Source organism: Zosterops lateralis, assembly GCF_965231275.1.
Source record: "Zosterops lateralis genome assembly, contig: SUPER_6_unloc_1, whole genome shotgun sequence".
Lineage (NCBI taxonomy): Eukaryota > Metazoa > Chordata > Aves > Passeriformes > Zosteropidae > Zosterops > Zosterops lateralis.
Window position 1 is genome coordinate 2,065,329 of NW_028154616.1, and position 25,207 is coordinate 2,090,535.

A 25,207-nucleotide genomic window follows, 5' to 3' on the forward strand; every position below is an offset into this window, starting at 1 on the left:
CCGGGAGTTGGCCGAGCCTTTCCCGCCGTCACAGGCGGGGCTGCGGGGTTTGGGCTGGGAAAGCCGCGTGTGCCGCACGCCCCTCGGGTAGATCGGGTGCTCCACTGGGGCAGGAGCTGCTGGAATGTGCTGGGATTCTCAGTGTGTCTTTTCTGCCTCGCCCGCCACAGCTGCATCATTAAAGTGCCCCCGCTTAGATAAACTGCGCTGGTGTGAGGCTGGTTTTGGGTCTGGCTTTGCCCGCTGTCGCTGTCAGGGTATGAGGTGGTCCCCTGGACTCATCTGTCGTGGCTGTTGCTGTGTCATCTGTGGCACTTTCCCTTGGATTGAGAACTGATTCATTTGCTGGTATAAACAGCGTGGTTTATCTGCGTGCACCAGAGCTCTGTGATCCTCTGATTCTTCACATAGTTGCAATGCGTCTTTAATGTACATTTAGGTGAGAACGGCCTGATTTAAACTTCGTTCATTCATGCTTGGAGTACACAGATTATGCCACTTTTCTCTCTAGGGATACTCTGTATGATTAATGATAATATAAAAGTTGTATCCATTGTATAAAGAACTTTTTAAAGCCTGTATATGATTTTGTGCAAGTGTATGTGCCTGCACTGTCATCAGGGACTAGGATCATTGTGGAGGAAGCTCTTCCTGCTTGAGAAATATTTCATTAATTGAGTGTAATTTGTGAAGCCTTTTAATTGCATGATGTGCAGATTTGCATTGACTATTCCAGTTTATATTCCCTTTTAGAAGCAGTGGATTTTGCCTAACGTGGCTCAGACGTTGCAGACAGCTCCTATGGTGGCAGTCTCCTAAAATTCTAACACAGTTAGTGGTTTGTTACAGAAGCTGAGGACACTTTCAATAAACCCAGGATCCCTTCTACATTTTCCTTGTCTTTTAAATATCTCATCATTTCCTGATCTTACTAATGTTTGAACACCAAGGAGATTCCTTGCCTCTAGGAACAGCAACTTTGGAAAGTATTTTTAGATGGGGTTTTTTGGGTTGTGCCATCTCTGAGAACCTGGACTCTGCCTTCCTGTGTTAAACCTTGGATAACATCCCAGCCCTTAAATCCCTGGGTTTTGGAGGCTGAGTGGGTGAGGAATGACTTATGGAAAGACTCACGGTGATTGTAGCAAAGTTTCCACTGGTGCCAGGCGTTGTTGGAACAGACCTCCAGCTGGGTGAACCTGTACAGAGTCACTGATTTTGGAGATTTACTCTCTGCAGCCTTAAAGCAGGCTCACCTCTGAATTCAGAGCTGATTGCTCAGGGCTTTGTCCAGTGGGGTCTTGAAAATCTGCAATGGCAGAGATTTTGCAGCACCTCAGGGTAACCCAGTCCAATGCTTAATTTTTTTTGTGTGGAATTTTCTCTTTCCTTATATCCCCTGGGAGCCCTCGCTGTTTCAGATCCCATTGGTTACTTGTTGCCCTCCCAGTGCACCTCAGGAAAGAGCTCAGCTGTGTGTCAATGGCTTCTCTTGGGCACCACCCCAGGGCCTTCAGGTTTTTCTCTCTTCTCCAGGCTGAATAAAGCCCACTTTCTTCAGCCACTTCTCTTGAATCAGTTGTCCCATTTTCATTCCCCTCCCTGGGCTCACTTCAGTTTATCTTTATTCTTTCTGGAATCGAGGGGCTTAAAGTTGTCTGGGCCTCGTGTTCCAGGTGTGGTCTGGGGAGTGCTGAGTAAACGGGAACATCCTTTGAGCATCTGTCTGAGCCTGTGATGGTGCAGCCCGCTGTGCTGGTGACTCAGCCCACTGCTGTTGACTTGTTATGCTTTGTGTCCTTTTTCTGGCTGTGGAAATGCTTCATGAATGTGTTGCAGAATGCTGTTTATGTGTTTCTGAAAGAATATTGGTACTTTTCTTGTTTTGTCTTGCCCACTAGCAGTTAAAGGATTGACTGTAAAGATGTTTAATTTTTATTGTCACCCAGGATTGAGGACAATCCTTTTTTTTTGTATAAATTTCCAGTGGAAGTTACTAGGAACTCTTTTAGTCTGGTATTTTCATAGATATCATTTGTAACAGTCACTAGGCAGTCTTGTAGATCTCTGGCTTGGGTCTGGATTTAAGTTTACTCTGTTCAGAATCTGTAATCCAGATACAGAATTATTTTGCCAGACATGAAGGTGCAGCCTATGAGTGAGTGAGAGAAAGCATGGTGTTACCACACACAGCTCTATGAGGAGCTTCTGAAGAGAGGAAAAGGCAAAGAATCCAAGGAGGAGTTTTGTTTACCTTCAGCTGCTGACTGATTGTTACATGGTTGTGGGTCACTCTACAGGAGTGAATTTCCTTTGGAAGAGAAGTGGTTAAAAAATGCTGGATTTCAAATGCTGTGTTACCATCAGGGCACTCTGCACTTCCAGACTTTATATTCAAGTTTACTTTCCAAGTTTGTGGGCCATGTATGGCTGATGTATGCCAGAGCAGTTCTCTGCAGTGAGCTGCAACTATTGTGTAATACAACCATCAGATGCCTGGTATTGAATGTTTTGTTTCAGGCTGCTTGGAAAAAAGGTCAGGGATATGCTTTGAAAACAATCTGGACACTTCTCAGCTTGTAGAGTTTGTTGTGCTTCTCTCCATAAGATCTTAAATCTCTCTGCTGTAAGTAGCAATGTGGAGAGTTACCAGTCTTGCTTAGATGTTTATCGAGGCCACTGCCTTAGATACCAGCAGAGAAAAATGAAAATAGCAAAATTAGGAAGAATAATTAGTTCACAGTAGCTTTCTTGGGAAACTTAAAGATTTTTTTTGTCTTCCTTTTGATTCCATCAGCATTCCTGATCTTTTTTCCTGCTCTCTGTCTTTTGTTTAACTTACTAGTATTGTTGCTCGTTGTAATATGAAGATGTAACCATGGTAACTGCAATAGTTTTGCATTCCCTCTAATAGAAGACTGTTGTGGTTTGAAAGCAAAACGAGTGAGAGGCTCCAAGTTAGAAATATAATTTAATAAGAAAAAAGGTAAAAAGGTAAAAATAAAATAAAATAAATGCAATAACACAAAGGATCAATGACAGAGTCAGAATACAACCTGAGCAGGATGGTGGAAGCAGTCCAGGTGAGGTGCTTTTCTTGAAGCAGTGATCCTGTAGAAAGGTCTGGGAGCTCTGGTCCTCTGGGAATCCAGTAGGTAAGTGCCACTTGCACTGTCCCACATACCAGCTTATATCCAGGTGAGAATGCTTGGCTCCTCCCCCTGGGCAGAGCATCTCACAATAGGATGAGGGGTTGTGAAGTGGGTTCTTGATGGCCCATTAAACAGAGATAACCCCTGGAGGGAGTTACCTGTGAGTCATGGGCCAGGCGTTAATGGGCCATTAGCAGAAGACACCCCAAAGGCCATTAGCAGAATAGGCATGGGCTTGGGAAAAACACTAGCCCACCTGGTTTCAACAGTTCATGAAGATGGTGATAGAATAAATACTTTGTGTACATCCTACACTGCAACCCAGGACAAAGACACTTGTTCAAACCACTCACTATGTCTGATAACATAAAGACAATGCTCTGACCTGAGTTTGCCTTTAGCAACCAGAGTATGTGCACATATGTTACAGCTCTGGCTTGTAGAAACAGTACCATTGGTGATCTGAAAGTACAGCTTGAGAGAATTTTGGCTGCTCTGTTTGACAGACAAATTCTCTGTAAAAGCAGAAGAGACACTACTCCTGTCTTGGCTACAAATGAACTTTTTTCTAACTAAGGCTTTAAAGTCCTTATTGCCATGAGGTAATAATAATATGGCTGCTTTAATCATGTTTTCTATGTCAACCTAGGATTTGGTAAAATCTCAACATTTGGAGCTTTTCTTTACTATGGGCTGTGTAGAGCATGTGTTAGTTTTAAACAACTGTTGTTAGTAAGCCATGTGTTCTGTCTCCTTGAACAATTAAATACAATGAAAATTGGAAGCATACTTTGTATCAAACATCAGTATGATTTCAGATTTTGGTCTTTTTTTTGTTGTTTATTTTTTTGCTTTCCCCTGTGGTACAGCTTTTGGCTTCATTTGCGTTTATCTCCTGAACAAATATATTGGAACAAAAATCATTGGCTTAGAACATGGGGATTTCACAAGTGATTCTAACTTTCTGCTAAACAGCAGTTAAAAGTTGTGGTGTGGGTTTTTTTGTTTGTTTGTTTGTTTTTGTTGGGTGTTTTTTGTTTTTGTTTTGTTTTTTTTAATATCTAGAAAATGCTTGATTACCTAATCAGCGCTTGCTGTAGGTATTGAGGGATTTGTGCATCTTCACTCAGGAGTTTAGCTTGAAACATCTGCTTCTCTGTAACTATGAAATTAGTAGCCGACTAAACACTTTGACTGCCAAATACTGCTTGAATCAACGTGCATCATGGCATGATGGCAAAGTGATCCTCTTCTGGTTTCAATTCAGGTGCTGTTATGCAACAATATTTTAGCACTTTTTGGCCTATGGGAGAGCAATTTGCTTTTTCTATTCCTTCTGCGTGTATGGCAAGGTTACAGATACTGCAGCATTTGTTGTCCCACTAGCAGAGCTGAAGATTAAGAAGTTGATCCAAATCATATTGGAATCAATTTGTAGTGGAGTTTATTGAGCTCTTACAAATGTATAAAATAAAAGATCCTGTCCATTGGAGTCCATCTGTGCAGTCCAGAATTGACTTCTGGAGCTTTGCATACTGTGCTGATGGGATTCATCAAGTAGTTTGCTCCCAACTTGCTTTTAAATCAGTACAAAATTGCAGGCAACATCCTTCAGTTTCATGCAAAACACTTCAGTGAGCTGGTTACATATGGCCATTTAAACACTCCCAATGATTTTTAGCTTTCCTGTCACAGTCTTATATAATTGTTAAAAAAAATAGTCTGATTTCAGGTTATTTCACTATTGTAATTCTTGGAATTCAGATTATAAATCAGTGAACTCTTTCCCTAAAATAAAATGAGTTCCTCTTTTGCTGTCCAAAAAGGATTCATGGAGTTGTTATCTCCAAGACCTGCTATAAAGGACTTTAATGTCTTCAACAGTGAATGTTTTTTCATAGTGTGTGTTGTGACATTTATGATCTCTCAGTCCAGGTTTCAATGGCTGAAAGTCTTGCTGCCAGGTCAGTTCTCAGCAGTAGGATAAGAAGCAGTGGAACCAGGATTTTGCCTTGAAGACTTGGGTGGGAATTTGCTAAAATCTTAATAGCTCACTTAGCTTACATCCTTTCTGATACAAAGGAATATCACTTGACAGTGGTTAATATTAGTTTAGTTTGGTGAATGTTTACTCACTTGAGTCATGCCAGTGAAAATCTGCTGGCTCAGACCATACATCTCCGCTGTAGTACTCGAGCGTGGTTGCGCAGAGCTCTGCAGGATCTTTTTACCACAATGATGATAGTACAGTATATTGTGAAAGTAATTGTAATGTGCAGTATGTAATTACATGTAATGTGTAATTATTTCATAATAGAGAATTGTAGTAAGTATTGCAAAGGTAATTAAAATGTTGTTCACTTTTATATTTTTAAATTCCCCGTTATCACCTTTCTTTGACTTATAAACTAAGAAAAGTTAATTGTTCTCTAACATGGTATTAAAATGTAGTCTTACTTTATTCTTCATTTTGTTTTGTTTCCAGGTGGAGGCGTAGCTGTTGGAACCCTTCTTCTCATTGGTTAGTATAGAATATATAGATGCTTAAAGCCATATTCTAAAGCATTTCACTCTTTAATGTATTCATTAAACGGCCTCTCTTTTCACTGTTTTTTGAAGTCAGACTTTAAGAAAGTATAACTCTGAGGTTTCTTCACTTTGTGTAGCCTTCTGAATGGACTGTTGTCTATTACTGGAGGTGAATCAAGCCCTAAATTTTAGGCAGGCTTGAGCACCCACAAAGAATACCTCAGAATTCTGTTTGAAAACAGGGCATTTAGCACATTTCAGGACTTAATAGCAGAGTAGACAAATTAGTTAAGATTTTGCAAAGTGCTGTTAGATCCAAACTGTCTATCATCAGAAAGGGGTTTGGCTATCTGAAGAGGATGTCTAGTGCAGAACATTTCAATCTTTTGGATGCCAGATTCAGCTGAGAGCAGGGTGACAAAAGCCTGCTTTCCTTCAGGGCATGGATGAGGCGCACTGAGATGATTAAGTAGGTTACACCAGAATTCCCTTTACAGACCACAGTGCAGCTCTCTGGGACCATGTCTCCATTGCAGCTGAGGTGTCCAGCTTTCCTTTCTGTTTGACTGAGTTGACACAAAACCAGCAGAAACATTAAGAGTTCCTGTATTAATCTCCACCCCGAAGGAGCACTTGAATCTCATCACTCTCATAACTGAGAAACAGTGACTGGATTTCATCCTTGCCTAGGGACAAAGCAGACTGGCACATGCCTGGGTGATTTGGGTGGTTTCAAGGAAGTTGTGCCTTGTGTTTTAAGAGCTTGCTTGTCTCTAGTGATAGACACCAGTAGAAGGTCTTCAGAATGTGGCTTTTCAGCCTTGAGATAGACTTGATCAGTAATTTTCATTCATTTTCTGAAAAGGATGAAAACATTGTGGTCCCAATATTTTATCTGTGTTTATTTTCCCTGTGGAAAGACAACCATATCTTGGGAAACTGAATTTGTATCTAGAGTTTTGGTTATGTATTTTGAATCGTTACAATTCAAAAATTGGTCTTAACACCAAAGAACTGAACAGTGAGATGTGGGGAGAACTTGTCTGAAATCTCTTTTAGCCACTATTAGAATTATGGCTTGTTACTTTCTGTTGGTATAGGGCTCATGTAACCTGCACTAGAGACTGAATACAATTTTCTGTTTGTCACTGAGCAAGGTGATTGCTCTCACTATGGCTTGTTGTTATTCCAAGGCTAGTCTTTATTTCTGCATTTTATCCATTAGAGGCAGTTGTTGATGTGTCACAGAGTCTTCGAAAATGTTGATTTTTACAAAAACTATATAAATTAGTGTATGGTGTGATGCAGATTAAGTAATTGGAATAGTTGCTTGCCAGAATAAATAACTGACGTTACCTAATTCCAACCATTTTCAGTTTGAGAAGAGCTGCTATCTTGCTGTGGTAAAGGAAGAAGAAAAAAAAAAATAGAATCTATTATAATTTACATAAATCAGAGATTGTGAGGCTAGATTAATTTTGTCTTTCCATTACAATATTCACTGCCCCTTCCAGTAGACGGATTGGGTGGAACCCAGTGAACCAACTAGCAGGAAAACTGTCATTAATTGAAAGAAGTAGTGCAATATTTCACCACAGGGTATTGTGGATGTGGAGAATAGTCATGTGGATGCTGGTGGCTCAGTGGAAGATTTTTCTTGAATGGATTTTTACCTGAACTTTGTTTCCTCTGAGTGCATATCTGGCCATACTCAGTGGTAGATTTTAATTTGCTTATCCCCTCTGTTGTTTGTGTACTTGTGATCTGATATGAAACAGCTTGACAGAAACCCAAATGAGAATGTCTCTTTTAGATCTGGAAACTATTTTTTTTTCCCAAATGAGACTAACCATATGTTATTTCGAAACCTGTAATTATATACAAAAAGTCTTAAAGCAGGAACTACATTTATTCGTGACTCATTAGTCTAAAAATTTTGAGACTAATTTTTAAAGTTCATGCAGGTAACACTGTAATGGCATTGTTAGATTATCCTGTCAGCATACCAAGAAATTCTGTCATGAGATTAGTCTAGGCAGGCTTAATATTATCAGGATTGAAGCTGTCAGTGATAAACCTGCTAGGAAGATCTTTCTGTGTTGTACTCCAAGTGTTATAAAAAGGTTAAATTCTTCCCCCTTCCTTCAGCATTCTCTAAGGCGAGAAGAAATTGCATTTAGCTTAGCTCCCTTTGCAAATTAAATGCTCATCTTCATTATTTGATGCATTATCTTGGTTAATTTAACCAAATAATAGTAGATTCAGGGTATTAAAATATTTATTTTAACTGTTGTGTTCTGAAGATGTAGTAATGGCACAGGTTACTTGATAAGACTGTAAAATATTGTTTGAAATATAAGTGTACAAGTTTTTTAAACTCAATTCATAATAAAGAGCACTGTGATTTTCAGTTGAACTTAGTTCTATCGTCTATTCTTTTGACAGTGTTTTAATTATATGAAAATTAAAGAGTTGAAGCACATGGTATTCTCATGGAAGACCCTACCTACCAGAACAGCTTGAAACTTCCTGGGGTTTGTTCATCTAACAAGAATTAGGATTTTAACTAGTACTTTAGTTTAAAGAAATTCTTACAGTACTGGGCTTCTAAGAAGCATTCTGATGTGGAACCCCATCAAAGTGGCTTGTTCAGTAGGAATGTTTGTGGTTTTACCTGAACCTGCTGCAGAAGATCAGCTTTCCAGAAGAGTCTCCCTTTTCAAAACAAACAAGTAGAATAAGCTCACTCCTTCCCCTCTCCACTCCAATGTACTTTAAGCTGTTGCACGTGTGTTTGGCCAGCCCAGGAAGAGTTTGCAGGAGGGTGTTATTTTGTTTTTAAAATGTAAGCTTTGTTTATATAATACGTTCTGCATAGTGAGCTACACCACCCTCACTGTCCTGTAAGAATCTATTCTTGCTTACCTTCAAAAGCCCCAGTTTTGACAAGGTCACTGACAGCTAAATGTTTTAAAGATTATCAGTAGTAGGAGGGGTTTTGTTGGTAGCTGAGGTCAGTTATTAAAAGTTAAAGTTGTCTGGTGAAAAACAGGCCTATACTTGTACATTCCAAGCCTTGAAGCGGTTTCAGCTACTTTCATTAGCTACTAATTTTTTTTTTAGGCATGCTATTTAACCTGACTGGTAAGAGCTCTCTTCACTTGTCAATATAATTGAATTTATCATCTTTTAAAAGCTGGAAAAGATAATCTCAAGAGAGGTACAAAATGGTGATTTGCTACATACAATTCTACAAAATACCAGTTAGCAGAATTCACCTTCCTGAAGTATGGCCAAATGCCAAATATTGTAACTTATATGTTTGACAACTCTGATTTGGCATGTGCTAATTAAATGCAAGTGACACAAAGTATATCCCCTCAAGCTTAGTAAATGTGGACATTAGAAAAGTATCTTTTAAATGGAATTTCAGATTATCAAAATAATCTCATTTTATAACCTGCAGCAATTTAGAGGGATGTTTCATAGCTAGAGAAAGACACACCTTCGGTCACAGGACCACAGTGTAGAACCATCTATCTGGTAAAAAAAATTATCAATACTGATAGGCTATGACAGGCTTTTGCCAGCTTTAGGGCAACCTGTCTAGACTTTGTAGGGAGAAAAAAAAATAAGCCATCTGTACTTTACATTGTTGCAGGCTTATTCTTTCCTCTTACAGCTCTCCTAATTTTAAGCAATTATACTACAAATGGCCACTGGAGTTTTTCAAAGACCTTCATGCTGTTTAATATTGTGATGTTTGAAAGTCAGGTATTATAAATACAGTATTTATAGGTATGATATTTGTTACCTTACAGTGGATTTTGTTCCTGACTTTTTATTCCTCTTGCAGTTTTAGTGCTTATCCTGCATCCCTCTCTTGGAACATGAATGCCTCTGTGCAGAGTTTTGCCCTAAGGCCACATGGTTATGTATCAATCTCTAGAATTAGTTTTGTTTCCTTAATTTTTAAATAAATTATATTTTTACAGTGCCTCACACACACCTGCTGTCTTTCGTTGTCTGGGCCCTAGATAGAAGCCTTAAGATTCTATACCTAATTCTACAACCCACAAATTTCTTTGAATAGTAGCCACAGGTAGTCTGTGCACAGAGGTGTCGAGGATGTCCCTTCTGTATTTGATAGCCTATACAGTGCAGTGCTGAAAAGACCCATAAATAGGAATTGGTCTTTATCCTTAGTGTTTATAGCGAGGTTATATGTTGGAATTCACTGTGCTCACAGTCACAATGCCGCTCTTTCTCCGTGGCTGTTTCAGCCATGAAAGCTCATCTGGAAAGAGACCAATGGATAAGCCACCACAATAGACTATTTTATTCATGTAGGATCAGAAGAGCTTTTGTCCTGGAGACAATATGCATAACTTCTAGGTAAATAATCTCTCTTCCTCGTGTAGTTTCACGCTTCACTAGTTACTCACCTGCTACTTAGCTGGAGAACACTCTTTGTTTCAAATGAATCGGAGAAAGCTCCGCAGTGCCATGTGACTTGCAGTGACGACCCAGAGAAGAGGCTGCAGCTGCAAGAGTCTTATTTGTTTATGTGCCTTAGTAGCTGGAAGTGAAGTTCACAATGAAGGTTGATGACAGGGCAGTTCTTTAGTGTGGAGACTGAGACTGAAGATTTGGGCCAGGCTTGTCCAAAGTATTGACTAAAATAATCTGAAGTGTTAGTTCCTACAAGTACTGAGTGAAGGTAGTTCTTTGGGGTGTGGAGGAGTTTGGAAAAATAAAGGTAACAGTTGAAAATTTATCCCAGTCATTCAAATGCTAAGTCCAAGCATTATCGGAAGAGTGTTTCGTTCTGGGATTCTATGAAAGTAATCAGTGAGCTGCTGAAGTACCTGTGCTAAGTGATTTGTTTATTTATTTACAAGAAGAAAGCTGTACTCCTTTGGTTTTGAATAGTAATGTAACTATTGAAGCCAGGGTACAATGGATGCTATCAGAAAAGCCCCATATGGATGCACTTTAGATCTTTTGAATACCACAAAAATTTAGTGACCTAGAAATGAATCAATGAAAAGCATCCTCTATCTGACAAATTGAAAAACTGAAGGATTCTTACAGGTGCATTGACTTTAACAATTCCAGATACACTGTTTGTGAAGGCTTTCTCAGACACATCTAATCCTTAGAGTACTGTAGATTGTTTATATTTAGATCCCTCTCCAATTCTTAATTTACTTTTTTTACTGTAAGTTTACTCTTATGAAAATCAATTTAAGAAGAAAGGAAAGGCTTATGTTAAAATGATGTGGTTTTAATTTGCTGACTTGAACATTCCTTGTTGGTTTCCAAAATATGTTTAGGAAGGGTATGGAAGAACCTTTCTTAGCCCTGTTATATTACAAATAAATCAGTGAGTCAACAAAACTAATTATAATCCTCAATAAGTCAGTTACAATATTCTTCGTCACTTTATTTCTACAATATGTTTTAACATTTCAGCATTTCAAATAAAGTATGAGAAAAATCCTTCTTAACTAATACAGCCATATTTCTTCTTATCTTAGTTAAATAATCACCAACACATTGTATGATTTCTTGTATTTATCCATGGATTATGGTGTTTTTGTGTTATGTGTGGCACAAAAAATGGAGCATGTTCTTTTCTTTCCAAGGAATAATTGGTAAACTGTATCTAATATTTAATTAACAGCTCCAAATTCTCAAGTAAATTGCAGTTTGTAATTCTTTTGGAAATCCATCCCGATGAAATTTTTCCAAGGAACCCGGTACTGTCAGCTTTTGTCAGTCCTGTGGTTATTATGATTCAGAACTGTCCATATTTGTCACAAGACCATTATTTAAAAAAAAAAATAAAAATCTATGTGTTATTGCAAATATATTGAAGGCTAATATGGCTTCCTAAGCAGCTCAACAGGATCAAAGGTAAGTTCTATTAGTAAAGTCTAAATTCTTAAAATCTTAAGACTCTACAACAAACTGTAGAGTGGCTAGTACTAGTAGTAAGTGTGTTGTAATTATTGTATTCCCTTTGGCTTATTTGGATATCCAGTTTTATGTAATTTCCTGTCTTAGTGACTGGATTATGAAACATTTTTCACTTTTGGGCTACTGCTTTAGAGCAACTTCTAGTGACTACTATCCCAAATACTGAATTTAAAAGTGAAATTTAAAAAAGCAGGAAATAAATTCTGTTTTGCCTAATATCACATGGAAGTTGGGGAAGTATCTCTTGGAGAACTGGGTTTTTTTCCAGTAGTTTTGAATACTTGTGGTTTGGATTTCTTGTTAATCTAAGCACTGTTATCAGTATCAGTGCACATGCAAGATATTGAAGCGTAGCAGTCCAACAGTACTTTCCTGTGACTCGTTTCTTAAGTTTCCCCATTACTATTAGTTTTCTTTTTCTTTTATGGATATACACTTTCCTTCTTTCATTTTCCCCTTCACTCCATTGATTCATTTTGATTCTAGTACATGTGAAAGTTAGAGTATTCTTATTCTCCTCTTTACTGTTTTTTGCAAGTTGGATAGGAATGACAACTTTTTAATTTTCTCTCTTTGCTACTGTTTTTTTAGTTTTTAATTTTGCTATTTCATATGTGTAGTTAGGAAATATTTTCCAAGTCACACAAAGAATGGATTAAGTCTTTTTGGTTCTGTATAAATATCTCACTCTGTATTTTTCTGCCTCAACATCCCTGTGTGTTGTCTTCCAGATGCCAGATTAAGAGATGAAAAATTGAAACCTAATGTTGCACATTTACTTTTCTCCCAAAAAAATGTAAAAAGCATTAACACTGGTGTTGTTGGTATTTCCTACAAATAAAGAACATCAGGGATGGTTCAGATTTCAGTTATGCACACATCCACTTCCCACAGCTTGAAGTTATGCTAAGTTTTAATTGTGTGAGTTCATTAAGACTTCCTAATTGTGGTAATTTCTGACACTTAACTGGCACCAGGGAGGCTGAAGGAAATGCTGGTCTTTTTGAAGTGGGACTTTGTATTTTCATTTCAATGGGCCAGTGTTCACAATGTCTGCTAACAAGTATTGTCTTGCTGCTTAAATTGTAAATTCACAAGACTTTTGGATTTGTTCTGGTTTTGCTCTGGTTAGGTTTCAAAAACAGCATTGCCAATTGTTTGGTTTCTTCAGTATATCCATTTGGTTTTTGTAGTTTTCACAACTTTGGAAGAAGTGCAGACATAAGAATGTCTCTATTCTGAATGTTGCCTCTGAATAGGTTTAGCACGCCAAATATGGCTCAGTTTTGAAACAAAGATTTTAAGCAAGTTTTAAGCACTAAGAATATCAATATTAACATAGTTCTAATAAATTAAGTGACCTCTTTCCATTAATTCATAAATTCAGCCATCTTAGTTGATACTTACAGGAAGCCTTGTAAGGAATATAGGGTTCTTGCTGTATCCCATCCATATCTTAGAATCAAGTACACGATTGAGAGCTCTTCCTCTGGCTTGAAAAATTAAAAATACAGTATTATCAAGTATTATTTTTAAAGTTTTAGAGTCCTATTTTACCTTTGATCTCTGATGTACATTACATGCTCCAGGAGATAGACCCAAAGAGGCCTTTTACAGTGTTGTGAACTTACAGGTGGGCAATTTATCTAACAAAGAAAAAGAAAAAAAAAAACAACCCATTCTTGTTTTCACAGAGGAGGATAAATATGGCCTTTACTCCCATTTGTTGTTCAAGTATTTCCTCGCAGAGGGAATTGTCTGTGGACATGACCTCTTTGTTGCTTCTGCCAAAGAGCATCCTGACAACATTTTGAAGGTAAGTAAGATCCATTGCTTTTCATAAGTAAACCTGTAATCTCTTGATTAATTAAATGTGTTTTAAAGTGTATATATTGTGCAGCAGCAAATAAATTAATCTTGGTGATTCATAAGAATATGTTGGGAAGTACATGAGTATTTACACTAGCCAGATTTGGGAATTAAATTCAGGTCCCTACCTCGCATCTATGGACAATGGAGTAAGATCCTCCCAGGGCCAAATAAGGCTTGGAACCTGTTTATTCTCTTTTGAGAATAAACATTCTCTTTGGTTATGGATGAAAAGCAGACAGCCTGGCTGGCTTAGTGGAATGGTTTCAGTAAACCCAACTCCTTACAGTTCCCTCCTGCCCAGGAGGAAGAGTAGTTAAACTGCTTCCCAATATGTTGTGGTAGAAACAGTGTACAGTTTGTGTGGATATTTATTGTAGTTTCCTGTAGAAAATAAAAATATCATTTAACATCTCCCTACAACTTCCTTTACGCTTACATTTCATTCTGACTCTTTTTTTGTGCTAGAGAACATGGTCAGCTTTGCATCAGGTCATACAGAAAGGATCCCTTCAGACTTCAGTGGACTCCCAATCAAACACTGATAGTTTCAGTTATGAGAAAATTACATAAGGGAAAAAAGCCTGATCAACAGTGCAAAAAATGCTGAAGTGTGAGGATAATCTTACAAAATTTCATTAAATATTTTATGTCTTTCTAAGGCTGCGTTTTCCTAATATCAGAAGTAACATATAATTTACTGATTACTTCTGCATCAGGTGAAGTCTGGCTATTTCCTTAAATGTCTTCAGAGACTATTTCTGGACAAAAATGATTACTCTTCTGTTTTGCTACCTTGGGATGGTAAATTCTATGCCTTACCTATTGAATATTATCTTCGGTATTCAGGAAAAAGTATATTCTTAATGAAATTAAATTATTGTGGTTATGAAAAATCAAATTTTTAATGATCTTGAACCTAAAGAAGGTTCATTTAAGGGTGAAATTTTTTCTCACTACTGGTTTAGAATAAAGGTTAAACAAATAGGTTGAAATTTGATTTTCAAGAATGAATTACATAAGAATGTGCTGTATTTTTTTAATTAAGTGGTTTTAAATAACTGATAATCAAATATTGACTCCCTGATGATACAATGCAATTGTTAGTTGTTTTTCTTCTTGAGATTGAATTATCCCAATTAGTATTTTTGTTGCATTGCATTAAATTTCTTTAAAATAGAGTAACTAATGTACATTCTATTTTTCCTTCATTCACCTTTGATTCAGTTGTTCATAGCCTGCCATGTTTTTTCTCACTCCTTTATGTATTTATGTGATAATCAATGGACATTGTTATATACATGTGCCATACATCTTGTGCCACTTTGAGTTTGGAGTCAGTTAATCTGATGTGCCTTATCCAGCTCTGTTGTCTGATATGGAATAATTTTCCTTCCTAATTTTCAGGGGTAGACACTAGGCAGGAATACTTCATTCCTCTGTTGTAACTCTGTGGTGGTGCTACTATAGGAGACTGTAAATGGAGGGACAACATTGCTGGAATATTGCAGGAAGATCGAGGAAAACATAATCATGTTTTGATTTCTTCCTCCCTTTGTATCCTTTGTCCTTGTGTATCCAACAATATCCTTGTCTGTGCTGTTTACTCTCACCTTGGCTATTCAACACTTCCTTTGTTTAGCAGACAAGGCACAGTGGAGTTAATTTCTCTGATTTGTATTGTGTCAATGAAGTAACCCTCACCTTCAGGCGCTTCAAGAAGACCTCTCCTGTCATAAAAATGAACTGCTTGGGATTTGGATGACTGCACTGAGTCGGGATTTTAATATAGCATATCTCACCATTGAATAACATGGCACTTTATTTAATGAGATTAGAAAATAATTTGTTTTCAGTATCTGATTGGGCTGTATTCTTTACTGGAAAGGTAGCACATACATAGTAGATATGAACCTGAATTGCATGTTATGCTTGGATTTTATTTTGTAAAATTCAACTATGGATTCAATATATTCCATAGCTAGTATCTAATTAGCTGGTGTATTTCATAAAGGCAGTTCATTAACTGTCCATACTGTGTTCATATTAAATATCCATGTTGTGTGGTCAGTCTATTTGCATGTTCGGTTCTCTGCTGAGATGCCATAATTGCCCTATTCCAATTTTGTGATGTGATTGGAAGTTTCTTGAACCTATAACCAAGACAAATATTGCTGGTAGTAGGAAGGGGAAAAGACATTCTTATAGACCATAATTATCTTGAAATTGTGTATAACTAAAAGACAGGCAGAGGATAAAAAGCCCTGATCAGCTGCCTAACATATATTATATTACCACCCACCAATTTATCCATCATCCTTTGAAAATATATTCATGCCTTTTGTAGTCAAACCTCCTTCAGGAAACTGGCATTAAGACGTAAAGCTGAAAAATTATACACCTCTGGTAAAACCTACAGAACTATATACATGTTGCGTTTTAAAAAGTATTTTAAACATTTGAGAGCATTTCTGTTCACTCTATATTCTTCCAAAAAAGCCAACTTTTTACTCTAAGGGTATAAATACTGGGAACAGTATATATTATAAGAAATTATATGGTAACTTCTGTGACTGATCATAAAATAAAACTGCTTGCATTGGTAAACGGAAAATTTATTTAATAGTAAAATTACTTCAGGTTCAGCATTAAAATTCTACAGCTACCTATAAAATGATTTCTTTACCTTTATTCCTGATTATTTTATTTAGGCTGGGGGGTAGAACTGATTCTCACAAGTTTTAATGAGAAAAAGTGGATTATTTATAGCTTTCCTTGACAATAAAGACTGCTCCATTAAGTGGCTTTTCCTGTGGAACCTGTGCAAAGTGGGATGGAGGACACCAAGCTGGCAGCACCAAGCTGTGTGCTGCAGTGGGCCTGCTGGAGGGCAGGGATGCCATCCAGAGAGACACTGACAGCATGGAGAGGCTCGGGAGAACCTCAGGGAGTTCAAGAGCAAGGTCCTCACCTGGGCTGGGGCAATGCCCAGCACAGACACAGGCTGGGCTGAGAATTGACTGAGAACAGCCCTGAGAAGAAGGAATTGGGGTGTTGGTTGACAGGAAGCTCAACAGGACCTGGCAATGTGCAGTGACAGCCCAGAAAACCAGACGTGCCCTGGGCTGCATCCAGAGCACCGTAGGCAGCAGGGCAAGGGAGGGGATCCTGCCCCTCTGCTCTGCGGAAATCCCACCTCCAGCTCTGGGGCACCCAACAAAAAAAAGGGCACAGACCTGCTGGATTGAGTCCAGAGGAGGCCACAAAGATGCTCAGACGGCTGGAGCACCTCTCCTGTGAAGACAGGCTGAGAATTGGGGTTATTCAGCCTGGAGAAGAGAAGGGTCTGAGGGACCTTCCAGCAGCTTTCCAGTGCCTAAAGGGGCTACAAGAGAGCTGGAGAGGGACTTCTCATAAGGACACAGAGAAACAGGAAATGACGTAACAGCTTCATACTGACAGAGAACAGGGTTAGATTGGTTATTAGAAAGAAATTCTTATTGTGAGGGTGGTGAGGCCCTGGCACAGGTTGCCCAGAGAAGCTATGGCTGCCCCATATCCCTGGAAGTGTCCAAGGCCAGGCTGGGTGGGGATCTGAGGAACCTGGGACAGTGGAAGATGTCCCATGGCAGGGGGGTTGGGATGAGATGATCTTGAAGGTTCCTTCCAACACAAAGCATTGTGTGATTCTATGATTTTTCTTGTAAGGACAGGTCATTAATGTGCTAGAAAACAAACCAGCATCCTCTGTAGAACTGCACTTAACCTGTGGGACCCTGGCCAGAGCTGTGTCAGTGACCATTCCATTTGGTGCCTAGAAGCCTGAGGTGGGAGGTCCAGAACTGCCTTCTAGAATTGTCTTGTCATCTCCTGTGGAAAAGTTTAGTGCTGTGTTTGATTATTGCCTTTCAATGGAATTTCTGTTTTCCAGTGGGAATTTTATTACAGGATACTTCTGCACTCAGCTGTGATTGCCTTTTGGAGGCTCTCTTACAAGAAGGGAGGACAAAGGGTGTCACAGTGAAAGGGGAAGATGCAGCTTCACATGGTGATGAAGCTGGGAGGGGCATATGGGCAACTGTAATGGCTATTAAGAAAAAAAACTAATAGGGACAACATAAAAAAAGCCCTCCAGGAACACTATTTTTGAAAGTTCCTAAGCTGAAAAGATCTTTAAAGCAGAAGTTCAAGTATATTTTAAAGAGGATTTTGCTTAAGTATGTAATTTGGAGAAGACTAAAAAAGTTCTGTCTTCAACAAGCTGGGTAGGCCTGAAGAACAAGAAGTGCTCATTTCACCTTTTCCTGCTGAAAAGGTGAATGCAGGAAGAAGCTAGCAAAATGAACTTTTATTCTTTCCATTTTATTATATTATTTCCATTTTATTTTATTATTATTAACTTTTAAAAAAAAACCACAATAAAAGCCATAGAGCTGCGTGTGTGCAAACAAGGCCTTGAAATAAAATGTATCAGTCTACGTGGACTTTTTTTACTTCAGCAAAGTGCATTCAGCCATGATGCTTATATTTCCCCTCATGAATATGATTCTAAGCCATTGTTTTGTCAAAAGGAAAAATGCAAACCTGGAAGAAATTATCAGGCTGGTGGCCAGAGCTGTCTATTTTCAAAGAGTGCTGTTGTAATTATTTGCTGTCTTGCTGTCCTTTATTGGGAGAGAAGCTGTGTTTCAATGCTAGAGGTGTTTGTTCAGTCAAGTGACATTTTTAGATGCTCATAAATTAAAAGTACAGTACCGCAAAAGGTAAAAATATATATGCGAATAGGGCAAAATGTTCCTATTCTTTTTTTTCTAGTTATATTTTCAAAATGCAGTGATTCAACTGCCGCATGCTGTTCAATGGGTCCCTCAATGCACAGAAATCCAATTACAGTTACAGCAAAAATGAACTTTCGTACCCACCTCTCTTTCTGACATCTTGTGGTAGCACAAAGATGAGGGTTGAGGCTAAGCTTGGCAGATGAGTTGAAAAATTTAATTTCTATATTGTGTAGCTCTTGCTCATCTGTTTACTTTTCTTACTTGTGTGTTGGGTAAATCTGTTTTACATTTTTCATTGTTAAAATGCAAATATTAATGTACAACTTTCTCCATTATGAACTGTGTTAGAATCTTGACATAGAACTTGTAGAGGTGTGAGACAGAAAAAAAGTTTCTTCTGTTTAAAAATAATTAAGCCTTTTAAAGCAGTACCCTCCCTGGGAATTCTAAAGCATAAAGCTTTGTCTGTCAAAAGTTCAGACTAATCTAATAAAAAGATTTTCTAGGGCTGGAGAAAATGAATGTTTGACTTGAATTTCTGATTTCTTATCTGCCGATCCTTGTCTATTCATTAAAGAAATTCTTTTTCATCATCTTAGTTCTGAACTTACAAGTCTTTAAGCACACATCTTACTTGGCCTTTTAAATGTATCATAAAAGTGGTAAATCCTAAATGTTTAGGTTTCAATGTCCACAAATATCTGTTTAACATATCTAGTTGGTAGCTTTGTCGAGTCGCTTTGCTCAGTTAATGAACTGTTGCTTCCAGTGCTGATCTCTGAAGGTTTTCATGAATAATGCTGTTAAATTAACTCTGTTTAGGTTTAGGCTAGTGCATTATACACTGCAGCAGAGTTTACAGAGTTTGGGACAAGGACGCTCAGTTCCCTCACATAATTTTACTTTCTCATTCTCAGCTATATTCATCTGTCACATACTTAAACATTCATTAACTGATTCAGGAAACTATGAAATTTTTTTAAAAATCATCTGATTGTCTGATAGGCATTCCTGAGTTTAAATGTTGTGAAATGCAGCCATAGTGCAAGGGAGTTACAGCAAAAGAGTTCTGTGACTTGACTGTAGGATTTACTTCTGTGCATGTGAAGTACAGAATATATTCTCGTGGATTAAAAATACATCAGTTAGAGTACTTGCAGTTGACTTTTTTTATTTCCTAAAAGAGGAAGATTGCTTCCTGTTTCTCTTCACACAATTGTCGTTTACCCTGGGCTGACAGCCATTAGGTCTTGCTGAATATCAAAGAAAATTTTTTGTAGACTGGCCTTATCTGGAGATGGAAATGAGTTCTTGTATAAGGGCTACTGAAAGAAGAAAAATTCTGTATTCATTCATTTATGTTCTTTAAGAATATACCTTGTATTCACAAGTATTTACAATCAAAGTAGAATCCTCCCCCTCTTTTGGGAGTAGGGCCTTTTGAACTGACATTTATATATTACATTGTTGAAGAGAAAATATTTACCCTTCCTGACTTACCATCTGGTGTCCTTTAAATACTGAAAATTAACATGATGAAAAAGAGCCTTAAATTCATGTGAATTTAAGCTATTCAAATATTGTTGTTACAGATCAATAGTGAATTTTACTCCTTTTAGCCTTTTTTTTCATGTTTTTTATCATACTTGTGATAATAACTGCACTTCAAAATAGTTGCATAGACCCGTGTGAAAAACATATTTATTGATACATAGATAATGTTTTAAATTCTTAAGTACTATTAATTATACAGTTATTGAAACCCATAAGGATCAAAGGATTTTATATAAGAGGGATTTCACATACAGCTTGGATTATGTTGCTAAATAATAGCACAGTAGTACTTCTTTAGAATTGTAAAATAGCTTAGAGAGGAGTATGATGCCTATAGTTGGTGTAATGCATTGGTAATTAAGAGGGTGTGAGGTTAAGCTTCATTAACTGCTGTGGGATTGTATCTTGGATTTTATTATCCCCTAGAGAACATAAGAAGTGAGAGAGGTCAAACTGTTAGAATCTGATTTTGCTTCGTGCATCTGCCAAAACAGGGCAGGCAAAGTGATGTAGCAGCAAACACAGAAGGACCTGGATTGCTGGCAGATACAGGTCATCCACTGGTTTATTGCAAAGATAAAAGCTTTATTACTGAAACAAATTATTCCATCCTTGCAGTAAAACCCTCATAGCTCGGTTTGCAGGTAACAAAATTATTTTAATTGCATTGTCATTTATTGCAACCGCTTCAGAAAACCTTTTTTTTCTCCCATTTTTTTTTTTTTTATTTTAAAACAGCAACAAGCTTTCTTCTCTCCAGCCAAACTGCCCTTAATAACTTTAGCACTTGTCTCCCTTTTTGTGTGTTTGTGCTGCATAGCAAAGACTTGTATTTTAGTTGACCCCAAGAAATGCTGTGTGGTTTTGTTGGGTTTTTTTTATTTTAACTAATGCACTGCTACATGCTTTGTTTTTTTATATACCTTATGAAAGATTTGTCTTTTTTTAGCCTTGGAGAATGTAACAGTTCTCAGAAGTTGACACACTGGTGCCACAAAATTGTCAATCCCAAAGCTTTTCAAAGCTCTATGATGTGGGAGCTGAGATATTTTTCAGCAAAAATAAATTAAATAGAGAGATTATGGGCTGATAGCCCAACTCTCCTTTTCTTGGTCCATTGTTTAAATAATACTTTTATTTCCAAATTTTGAGTGAAGTTTTGTAAACAAATTCTACATATTTTGGCAGTACTGTGTTCTTCTGAAATTCTGATTTTGATTCTAAGAACATAAATTTATTAAATCCTAAATTATGTAATTCTTGGACAGCAATGAAGCCTTTTGTGATGCCGAGGATTGTGAAGCATAGATCCAACCATCCAGCCTTTATTTTTGAGGATCTATCTGTGTAATGACTACTGGAGACTCTCACACTTGAGGTTCTCTGTGTCACTCAGGCATGACCAGGTTTGGAAACAGTTACTTTCTGGAAAGAAAGAATAGCATTTAATTACCAGTGTCAGAAGAAGGGAAAGCCTTTTATTCCAATTCTGGTTGTTGTGAAGAATAAAAGCAGATATGAAGAAAAGAAGAAATGTGTAGATCATTTCAGTATTGCCCATAAAGCAAGTTTATATAATATTTCTGTGGCTGTATTTCTCCTTAGTCCCAAGCCTACTACACAATTTAAATCTCTTTCCATTTCCAAATGTGCTTATATACAAAGTTCTAGTTAAAAAGTTTGTTTGGTTTTGCTGTTTTGGCTTTTTTCTAAATTAAGTACTGAGATACATGAATCAGTACATCCTAAGGAAAAACAGTGACCATCTACATATTCTGTTGGGTCTTCAGGCAGGCTGATGAAGGCATGTTGGCTTCTAGTGAGCACAGACAGACCTTCAAACAGCACCTGCATGTTCTGCCTCTCTCTCATACAGTTTGGTGGAAATGGAATTGAGGGTATCTGAAGCTTGGATAACAGTGATAAAGTTGGGATGCAAATCTAGGGGTAAACCATCTGTATTAGTTCTGCTTCTTATTCTTTATATAGGACATGGTGAAATTACAGATATACTCTGACCTCGAGTAGGATTGGAATTTTTTTCTCCCTATTTTGTGCTCAAGTACATCTTGGGATGTATTGAACCAAGTTAATAAAACAAGTTGGTCTTCAAAATATCCAAAGGCAGAGCACCTTCTTCAGACTGCAGCTTATTATGTACAAAGCCTCCTCAGAGGCCATGTAGTTCACAGCCACCACATCCAAGAGTATGATTCAAGATATGTTTGCTTTAGAAGACGTTGGCATAAAAAATTGCATGGCCTTGAGATGTAGTAGCCCCAGAAATGTCTTCAGTCTCTTTCCCTGTCCCTTGCTTCTTGCATAGGGACAAGGACATGGTACGTCTAAGAAATATTCTTCAGCTGAGAATGGTAGTTATTAAGTAAAGGCCTTTTGGGAAAGCAGCTTAGGTTGTAAGAGTTGTTCTTGGTCTGAGAGAGCTCTTGGAGTGCTCCTGGTCCTTCCTGTGAGACAGCAAGGGACAAGACAGCCTAAACCAGACCTAAGCTGATGCATGTGCTCACTGCTCAGTACAGTCATGGTGCTTTGTGTGAATTTTGTCATGTTTAAATCGTTTTCTATTGGAAGAAGTTTTTTTATTGTATCAAAATAAGAACTCTTTATTGCATTAAAAATTAAAAGCAGGCTATATTGGGGAAAAAAATAAAAGGCTGTTTTAGATGGATCTTAGATGTATTTTCATCTCTGGCAGCTGAAATCTTTTATCAGCTTCAGGTGAAACCATTTTTCCTTGATCTCTTAATCTGCTTCATTCTTAACAGCAGTTAAGACACACCACAGTGCCTAATTGTGTTACACTGTTGGCGTGTTTGTCTCTAATTGTTTTGGGCTGAGCTTCTCTGGTGTCAGCAGCTGGAATTTGTAGTGTCTTCCTGCCACAGAGGGCCATGTAAGAAGGTTTTGTTCTCTGACTGGAAGGCAGGGACTTTTTCTCAGTGTTACATGAGGTTAGTTAAGCAGCTTGTACTTTATCCATAATACTTGGAGAACCTCTTACCCTTGTTATCTTGACCTCTGTTCCTTTTTCAGCATAAAATACATTTTTTTTTGTGTAAAATACACAAATTTATGTAGTTAATCACATTGGACTTTCCCAATTACTAGATAACAACTATGAACCAGCAGCACAAATGATAGGCATTTGCAGTGATTCTAGGGGAGAAAAGTACTAAATAGCTTTAAGAAATCTTGCTGCTGTTTTCCTCTTTACCTCCAGGGAGGAGAATGGTACAATATGTCCTTTCCTGGCTTTTGGCTTTGCAGACGACCTGAAAGCTGCCCAATGACATTACAGCAGGCTGAGGTTGCAAATCCTTCTATCAGTGGTAGTGTCTGAAAAAGGGGCAAGCTCAAGGGAGTTTGGTGAAAGGCTTGAGCAAGATTTCATGATCTCTGGCAGGCAGTGGTTTTCAGAAGAAAACAGATTACGCACCACTGCAGAAAGTTACCTGGGAGCAAGTTGATCTGGAAATGTTTGGGCCTCCAAATTGCTTCATTGCAGAACTCACTTTTTAAAATGGAAGCTTGTTTGTTTGATTGTTTACTATTGATTGAGGAATATTTTGAGGTGATCAAGTATCAGCAGCTCTTCACTGAAAAAGACAGACCTTTTTATGCTAGGAAGTTTAAATCTATGAATAACTGTGTGAGGAAATTAAATTTGCACAATAGTTTAACTGTTCAGTATGTGTTTTCAAAATAGTACCTCAATTGGAAATAAAGATTGATTAACTCTCTATTGAGGATAGCTGAGTTATAAAATTAACAAAGTAACTTTTTTTTTTTTAATACTTTATATAATGCTCTTGGAAGTAAATGCAAATTATTTGTATCTGCATATATGTGAAATGCATCAGGGTGCTTGTCAGCTCTAGTTTGTACTTACACTTTCTCAGAACCTTTCAGTCCGGTGTTCTGTTTTCATTTTGTCCTGTCAGAAATCTTTGATTTGAAAGCTTGGGTGTTGTTTTCTTTTTTTAGTGCAACAGCTGTTGTAAATCTGTAAATTTAATGAAAACTGTAAATACTAAATCAAAATTTTCATCTTCATTTAGCTTTCCTACCCAGAAAGCCTGATTTTTACTACCATAGTAATGAGTTAAGTGTGTTTTTTAAACAAACTGTAAGAAATCTGAAAATAAAACTCTTCATAATCATTCTCATCAATAGTCATTACCAGGCTTTTGCAGTTCATTTGTAAAAGCCAAAGAAATAAAATAATTTGCTCAAAGGTGTGTTCTGTGTCTTTTGCTGAGCTGCTGTAACACATGGATACAGCTGTTATATTTCAGGAACTTTATTGAGTGAATAAGTTTATAAAAGTTTTTGTAACTTCCATTGCCTGGTGCCTCAGAGAGTGCAGTGACCAACCCCTGAAAGGGACAGAAGCAACTCCCTGAAATCTCCTTTTTTAAAATAATTATAGATGCTATGTTAATTTATTAAAAAGAAACAAAGTAGCACATACTGTTTGTGAGGTTATGTCTAGCACTGTATACAAGTTTTCTCTCCTGTGTTCTTTAATATTAAATAGTGTAACACTAACCCAAATACTAAACACTAAACTAAATACATTGTAACAGAGATACTGGCTAGCTCTGGGTGGGTTTAAACCTTGAGGCATATCACAGTTCTTCCTCAGAGTCTTTGCTCAATGAAAACACAGTTTTCACCGAAGTCTTGTTTTGTTTGAAGCAGAAGGAGATTCTGTGCCCACCACCTTACAAGGATGAGTGTGATAAAGTTGAGTCAGAAAACTTCACTGCACTTTATTTCTCTAGTAGGTGTAAAAGCCCATTGCATGAATTCTGCATTCATCGTGTGTTGTTTGCTTTCTCGGAAATGCAGCAGAGGCAGAAAGTACATTAGAAACCTTAAAAAAATCCAAAATTAAGCATTCCCCTCTTCCTTTCCTGTGTTTGTTTCCATGAGATACCCACCATGAGTAGTTATCATGCCTGATGGTTAGCAGAAGAGAAAATTCAAACCATCCTGTTACAGTTTCAGCTGGTATCTGGAGGCTGTTATGGTTTGATGGATACTTCTGAAAGATTTACAGGAGCTTGCAAAAATCTTACGTTAAAATAGGCTTAAATTTGCTATGCAGGGAATTTGCCCACTCTCAGAAATGGAGTGATTTAGGAGATCAACCTTTGAGGAAAGATTACCAAAAAAAGGAATATGGGTCCTACTGAAGATGAAGTAGGGCATAAAATGTGGTGGTTTACTTCTTTTACTTCTGTAATTCAATAATCATTACATGGGTTTTTTCCTGCTCAGTATTTGTAGGAGCCAGTCTTTCAGAAGAGTTGTTTTAAT

At 37.6% G+C, this 25,207-nt stretch overlaps 1 protein-coding gene across 1 annotated transcript in view; it reads left to right on the forward strand.

Annotated features, from left to right (window-relative positions):
• The window catches only part of ELP4 (elongator acetyltransferase complex subunit 4), a gene marked incomplete at its 5' end in the record, with an annotated part of 133,979 nt that overhangs the window by 350 nt on the left and 108,422 nt on the right, over positions 1 to 25,207 (forward strand). Inside the window, 2 exons of the mRNA XM_083885362.1 lie at positions 5,638 to 5,673; positions 13,358 to 13,479. Of these exons, the coding sequence (XP_083741488.1) occupies positions 5,638 to 5,673; positions 13,358 to 13,479 (158 nt within the window). The remainder of the gene's footprint in view (positions 1 to 5,637; positions 5,674 to 13,357; positions 13,480 to 25,207) is intronic.